Consider the following 7,610-nt stretch of genomic DNA (forward strand, 5'->3'; position numbering starts at 1 on the left):
GAAAACGATGATGCTTGATCACCACACGTATAGCCTGCGTATGTTTGCAACCGTTGGGCGAGCCATTGAACCATTTTTCGATCGCTGATTGGTTCCCTAGGAAAGCCTAGGGAGAAAATAAAGAAAAAGTTAAACCGCCGATACGAAATGGCCAAGACGTTAGTGCGAGTAGGCGCTGGTCTAATTGTTGTACCATTAGAGGGCACACTATGCACGATCCACCATCGATCACTAGCGTCCTGGGCCAAGACTAATGCTTACCCAGCTTGATTAATTTGCCGCCGCGAGAGCGTTTGCGACGGCCATAGTTTCAATATCACCCAGGTCCTTCGATTCCTAACGGAGAGATCACACCCGGTGGTAGTTGACACTTGTAGGAGCAACTGACGGTTGTCTTTCGTCAAGCTCACGGTATTCCGTGAGAAGATGGCACCGCTGATTCTGTGGTCATTTCTTGCCTTTGGACTCGGGGGTAAGTTTTTTTTTGTCTTTCGAGATCAATCTAACAATATCCGTCAAATCTACAGCATGTGCAAACTTTTCCAGTGAAATAAACTGAAATAGCCAGGATGTCAAAAATCTAGGAGCTTGAGTGCTAAATGTGTGTGTGTGTGTGTGGGGGGGGGGGGGGCAACCTCGTCCCCAGGGTGTCGAGCAGTACGCGCCCACCACTACCTGCGTTTTCATCCTGGTGTTGGATCATTTACATGTGCAAGATGTATGAACACGTTTGCAAATGAGGAATAGTCTGGTGCCCGCACGTGCGGTACATTGGCGTTTGTTATATGCGGTGTCTGGGGTAAAAACAGCATCGATTCGTCGCCGTGAGTTAAAAGTGTTAAATGTCACAACTTTGAAATGTAACCAAAATTCGTTTGGAGTATAGTGTTGCAGAATGGGCTAATCATGAAAGCCTGGAAACTTCTGTTTTATCTAATACAAACAGAGTCTCAGAAGTTACAATGGTTTCGAAAAAAAAACTTACAAAAATGTAGTCTTACAAAAACCTTTGTTCATTGTATCACTAATACGGTCATTAGGACTAATAAGGGGCTTCAAAACCCGTTAGGTGTCATAATAATGTCAAAGGGATAATCTTACTCTTTAGAGTGTCGGTATGGCTTCAAAGAGATCGTAGTCGCAGTGTCTGTTAATATCCTTTATACCCTCTCTATGAGTTACATGCAAGTATCGCGTACATGTTGGGCCTAAAAAAATACAAGGGGGAGAGGCATGTCATCCCAGGATCACTGGCAAAGCGCTGCCTTGAGCTAGGTATATGGACTCTGATGAGCTTTGAAATCATCACGTGTGTGAAACATTTCTTATAAAACGGTGGTCGGATTTGATGAATCTAAAGCACTCAGCCAATCCCCCGCAGCCACTGACTTATTTTGTCTAATTTAAACGCTGAAAAGCTTGAAACAAGTGATATTTAAACGCGCAAATTTAATTGCAAAGGTTGTTTTGCTAGTTCAATGAGATGCATATGCGTCTTTTAATCAGACTGGCTTGGTGTCGTACCGGGAAGAACCAGGTGCAGGTGTAAGAAAGACGAACAAACCATGCTTTTCGGAACATCGAGTTTACCTATTTTTCTTCTCAGAACAACACGTGCATACGAATGCCGAGCGAGAAATAGGCTGATTCTCCACCTGTACCCATCCATCCAATCTAATTTAGACTTGGTTGTATTACTTTGATGTTTTTACGCAAGCGTGCATGAAAGTAAAATAGCCATTTTCTGTCATCTCAAGTAGCAGTGCTGCCTGTATTTTTGTTAATGCCAGGAAAAAATATCGACTGCCATGGCAACGTTTAGGTCAATTTAAAAATTGTGTTTTAATTTCCGGTGGGAGGCTGGTGGGAGCGTTGGGGAACAAGTGTATCATTGACATCCTTTGGATTCAAACCAAGGCAGCTCAATTTGAATAAGTTTCTGGGCTCAGAAAATTTCGTCCTTTATTGTAGATCTTTTGATGTGAAATCAGGCGTCGTAGAGTGCCGCGCTCCATTTAGCAGCACTGACTTTCAATCGATACCCTTTTGTCTAGGCAACCGCTTGGGCCAATAGTTCTTAATTGCTTTTTTCTAGAAATACAAATTTTATTCATTAACATGAGACCCCCCCCCCAAAAAAAAAAAACCCGACCGCTACGCTTTATAGGAAAATAATAATTACTTATTATTACTATTATTGAACTATTTTTTGCAATATGAAAATTATATTTTCGTATAGGGAGACTGTCCTCTCCATCACAAAAGATAATATAGGGACCAGGAACCAGTCTAGTTTATGTGTAACTTTTGAGCAGATTCTCTGATTAATTAGGTAAGACAACCGCATCTTGACCTCTAGATTTTGACCAATCATCTGGCGCTTTCTATATTGGGTCTTCGGTCATTCAACGTTGTTGCTTCATAGTCATGGATAAAAAATTTTAGCTCTAGACACACCAACGGCTGTGGTCACGCGCTCTGTATTATGTTACGCAATACGCGCCCGGCTGTTGTATTACAAAACACTACTTTCGAATTGACCAATCAAAGATTTAGTCCTGATTTGGGAATGAAATGATGTCACGATGTAGTAAAGTCGACTCCGATTGGCTGAGGCGCCAGATCGCATAAATCTGCATGCTTTGACGTATCAGACATCATACAGGAGACCTGGCTCAGTGGATAACGGATGATACTCAGACTAGAACCAGTCTACTCGTCTGGAGGATTTTATTTTGTGCCAAGGCAAAGTAAAATAAAGGCCTCTTCGTGAGATGGTTGCATACTCCCACAGTTTTCGTTTGGTTCCATTTTGACCTTCAAAACGACAATTTATTTAGTTTCGTAGGAAAACAGTCGAGTTTGTAAAAGAGGACGGGCAGGTTGTCTTTAAAAGGACTCATCGTTCTGAAATCGCCGAAAACTCTGTTACATTGTTTACTTATCTATTTTAAAGTCTGATAGACAGAAAATTAACCTTATCTATCACTGGTCATAAAAACAGAAGCTAAGTTCCATAAAAAAAAACCGGTTTTATAGCCAAAATGGACTCTTCTCAAGGCGGACGCCTATTTTTGGCAGTTTCATATCAGAGGCCTGCTGGGAATCAATCCATATGACGCCATGTAATTTTAGCTACCCGGCCCTCAAAGTCCACCATTCACCCCCTGGTATCCCTCAGGCCCTAAACAGTCAATAAAACCAGACACTAACCTCCTCAATGCCATTTGACAGTTCCATTTTGGTCACAGGGGTGATCGATGTAATCCCTATGTGAACAATGCATTTGTACACAAGCAAATGCGCACAAGCACAATAGGTTTTCCCGCCAATTTCCAACCCCTCCAGTAGGATCACAAGACCGACACCCCCTCTGGTGGATGTACCATGGTCCATACTAGGATCTAGTGATAGATGACCTGGGCATGGCTACCACGTGGCTGGGACAATAAAAAACAAAGAAATGTGGAAGTGATTTTATTCACACTGACTCCCGCTAGAATAAATATGTGTTTGGCTGGTTTTAAACAAGATGTTTAAGACCAGTGTTGGAGTCTGGTCTCTCCAGACTCAAGTACCAACAAACAACATATTTATTCCTAATCATAAATACATGTTTGGTAAAAAAAAGTAGAATCGACAATTGTAAAATGTTATATTAGATTTTGCCCATTACCGACGTATTTTATAAACACTATTTAAAGACAGAGGGCTTGCGAGAGAAAAAAAGAAGCTTACACTTGGGTAGTACTCGTACCCACGACCTCCTGCTCACTAGTGCAAATGTCTTACCACTCGACCACCGAGGTCGCCGGGCTCGGCTGGCTGGTTTGGTGTCGGATCTAGCAGCGGGTACCGCAACCAGATTTTTTTCTATAGCATTAGCGTCTAAATTCTGCCAACATTAACACAGTTGCTCGAACTCTGTTTTAATTATTTCAATGTGATTGTAGATAGTCTCTGATTTTGAACAATTTCACTCTAATTTAGTGTACATGGGAGTTGTTGAGAGTCAGCTGAGGACTTGGTACTTCGGTCCGCCACCGAAGCCGCTTCCTGGTGAACATTGGATGCAAGCAGCCGCTCGAGAAATACGTAAACGATGCCCAGGGACACGAAGCTCGACTGGTAAGGAGAACTTAGTGATCAAAGCTTCATAACGCATTGTTGAGATGTTCGATGTAAATACAGTATATAACCACAAGGTTTAATCAATTTCGTTGTATAATCAGTGAAATCGCTTTAAAAATCATTTCTAAAAGTCATACTTTTCAATATTTCCAACTTATTTCAAATGAATATGAAATCATTTCTAAGATTTCAATTTTTATCCAAGACAGATAAAATCATCTTCTTAGTATAATTATTGTGAAAAATTAAAAAATATAAAAACAAAAATTGTCATCTTCGTGAATAGCTCTAAAAGATGCTTAACTTCTTCCCCTAGACAATGAAAGTCTAAGCAACCCCCTTTCCCTAAAAAAAAAAATTAAAAGGACAAAGAAAGTTTTGTTGTGCTCACATTTCTATGGACGAGGATGCAACATTGCGCGAAAAGTTGGTATTTCAACCTCTTTCCCATATCAATTGAATTATCTAATTATCGTACATTTCTGTGAGGAGTTTCCGAAACCTCGGTTTCGTGTTTGACTTTGGCCTCGAGACAGTTTTCCCGGCCTGGGGGCAACCGGGCAATTACATCACGATTAATGTTTTGCCTAAGTGAACATCAAACCCTTTATGTGAGACCTTTCGGAATCTCTTCTCCATGATTCAGAAGTCAGCGATGAAGCCGAAGCCACACTTGCAGGCGAGATTTCGACAACACCCTCAGGTCCCCGATATGCTGGTTGCAGCGAGAGTTTGGACAGCGGGACAGGAGGAACGGGTGTGGGTGTCGTCACTATCTACCCATCGCAATATCCAAACGGCACGACTGTTTACTGCAGACTAGATTGGATCGTAAGTTCCCAGTGTTATCCCTAGATGCAGTTTATGGCATGAAATCAGCAGTCAGGCACCTATTTCCATGACCTGAGAATCGGGGTTTTGTCAACACCTAATGGGAACTTTTCGAGTTATAACCTCATCTTATACCTGCATGGGCTTTCAGCCGCATTAAAAAAACACATGTAGTATTAAATCAGGGTCAACCCGATAGTCCGAACACACATATTCCCATACCACCTAGTGGGTTCATTAGTTCGAAAATGAAATAAGGTTCGTTTTTCCGAGCATTTGTTTCGATAGTCCGAAGGTTCGATTGCGAGGGTTCATTCGTCGGAAGGTCCACAATTCCGAAATAAAAAACAAGGTTCAATAGTCCGAAGGTTCATTAATCCGAAAGCACACAAGGTTCAACATTCCGAATTGACTATTAATATTCAATGCTGTCAATTTGGAATGTGGCACCGGATTGTTGATTCGGACTATCGAACTGCATCGCCCATTCGGCCTATCACACCTACACATTATTGAACCTTACTGTATTTTTTTGACTAAAGACCACTTCGGACTATTGAACCTTTTGAACAAACGAACCTTAGGACTATCGAACCTTCGGACTAATGAACCTTCGGACTACCGAACTTTCGGACTGATGGACCTTCGGATTATCGAACGTACCGACTATCGAGCGGTCACTATTAATATACACAAGGGCGGATCCAGAACACAATTTTTTTGGGGGGGCCAAAAAAAATTTGGTCCCCCCAAAAAGTGTGTCGAAAAAATTACGGCGTGGGGTTTGGGGCCCGTTTAAGGGCCCCGAATTTTTTTTTGGATTCTACATGCTCTGTGGTGCGATCTGAGGCAATTTCTGACCATTTTAACCAATGTTTTTTGAGGAAAAGATGGTGGTGTACTCATTGCCTGCCTTTATTGCGATGTCACCTAAAAAAAAAAAATTGGTTTCGTTTTTTTTTTGGGGGGGGGGCGGCCATGGCTCCCTTTGGCCCCCCCTGGATCCGCCCTTGAATATACACCACGTGGAATGAGTATTAAACCACTATTCAAAAATCAATGCCTGTGTTGAACAGTCACGGCAGCTTTGGCAAGTGATAAAAGTTGTTGCTTCGTTACCTGCAACTCTTCATTCATTGTTGACCTGTTTCAGTTGATTCAGAGGCGCTACGACGGGTCGGTGAATTTCACCCGTAGCTGGGCCGAGTACCGAGACGGCTTCGGTGATCTGACGGGGGAGTTCTGGCTGGGCAACGAGATAGTCCGCCAGCTGACCTCGGAAGGCACTTGGGAACTGCAGTTGGTTGTGAAAGATGCAAGCCGTGGTATATCCTTTATACCTCTTGGGGAGTTCCAGATCGTAGGTGACAACTACGCACTCGGATTGAAAGGTTGGTCACCATCAGGTATCAACTGATTTATTTGTCTAATGCGCTAGTTTCTTATTTCAAAAAGAGTGAAATTTCTTGAACTTGAAATAGGGACTAGAGATTTAAGTATGAAATCCATTCAATCGAGTCGATTGCGTTTTCATCCGAGTTTCCACCGGATTATATTTTCTTCAGACTATTGACTTGAAAATTAAAGTGATTTTCGACCCACATCGTCTAGTCTAGTCTCACTCTTTTGAATTCAGAGAGTATAGGTCCATTGTTAAAACAATTCATGGAAGCACCTACAAATATAATTAAAATTGTGAATGGACGCCGTTAATTACCACGACAGAAGACGTAGTCATGTAAAGTTTCACCTTTTTGAATACAGAAATGAGAGTATCACTGATTTTAGGATGCATGTATCCCTATTGTGCTTGTAAAATAAAAACGGGATCTTAAGGGGTTGAAACGAGATGTATATTTATAAGAGAGCATATTAAACTTAAGTGTACGGTACATGTTTCTATGGGGTCATGTACATGTATACATGCATACAAAAGTCATGTATGGTGGTCCGATGTCTTGTATCAACGCCTCCCCCCTGTCCCCCGTCTCCCATCAGGGCCTGAGTTCGAGTCCAGAAAACTTGTGAGTTTTCTTCTTACATGCTCAGTGAAATAGCACATCGCTTTTCGGTTATGATCTCAAGACTTGGTATTTTTTTATCACCCGTTTGCTAGATATCTCTTTCGCTAACGTTCAAGTAGGCCAGTGGTTCTCAACCTACGATCGCGACAATGACGCCGATGGCAACGCCAATTGTGCCGCTCAGCTGAAGGGAGGCTGGTGGTTCACGACTTGTACTGGAGGAGTCGGGAATGTGGATCTCGTGCCGATTAACCTGAATGGGGAGTATTCCTATCCCGTCACCTACACGGGGCAAGATTACCGCGGTGTGAGGTGGGCTGGCCTGGCTAATGGCCAAATAATATCTTGCGCACTTGAGATTCGACCTACGCACTGAATTAGTTTCCCTGGCCTAACGCTGTATTTCGGTTTGGTAAGCTTCAACAGGTTTAAAAGTGAAAAGATTTAAAAGAGAAAACACTGAATGTGTCCAATGTTAATAAAGACTTTTTATTACACTGTTGTATCAGTGAAAATGATTGACTATAAGATGGGGTAAAACAATCACATTTCGGAAGCCAATTTGAGCCATCTTTAGTTTGACACATATCACCTGTAATACCAAAGTCGAGAGATTGGTGTTTA

General features: G+C 42.1%; 1 protein-coding gene across 1 annotated transcript; it reads left to right on the forward strand.

The window, feature by feature from the left end:
- Window positions 1-361: 361 nt before the first annotated feature.
- LOC119730020 (ficolin-3-like) lies at window positions 362-7,362 on the forward strand. Its single transcript, XM_038202810.1, has 5 exons — window positions 362-472; window positions 3,991-4,128; window positions 4,778-4,962; window positions 6,116-6,353; window positions 7,079-7,362. The coding sequence occupies exons 1-5, from the start codon at window positions 427-429 to the stop codon at window positions 7,360-7,362; spliced, it is 891 nt and encodes a 296-aa protein (XP_038058738.1). The 5' UTR covers window positions 362-426.
- The last annotated feature ends 248 nt before the right edge of the window (window positions 7,363-7,610 follow it).

This window comes from Patiria miniata, unplaced genomic scaffold (assembly GCF_015706575.1).
Source record: "Patiria miniata isolate m_02_andy unplaced genomic scaffold, ASM1570657v1 HiC_scaffold_22, whole genome shotgun sequence".
Lineage (NCBI taxonomy): Eukaryota > Metazoa > Echinodermata > Asteroidea > Valvatida > Asterinidae > Patiria > Patiria miniata.

Coding starts and splice junctions, on each gene's coding strand:
- LOC119730020 (XM_038202810.1), top strand. CDS start 427: ATGGCACCGCTGATTCTGTGGTCATTTCTTGCCTTTGGACTCGGGG. Junction 473..3,990: donor TCTTGCCTTTGGACTCGGGG/GTAAGTTTTTTT, acceptor ACTCTAATTTAG/TGTACATGGGAGTTGTTGAG. Junction 4,129..4,777: donor AGGGACACGAAGCTCGACTG/GTAAGGAGAACT, acceptor TCCATGATTCAG/AAGTCAGCGATGAAGCCGAA.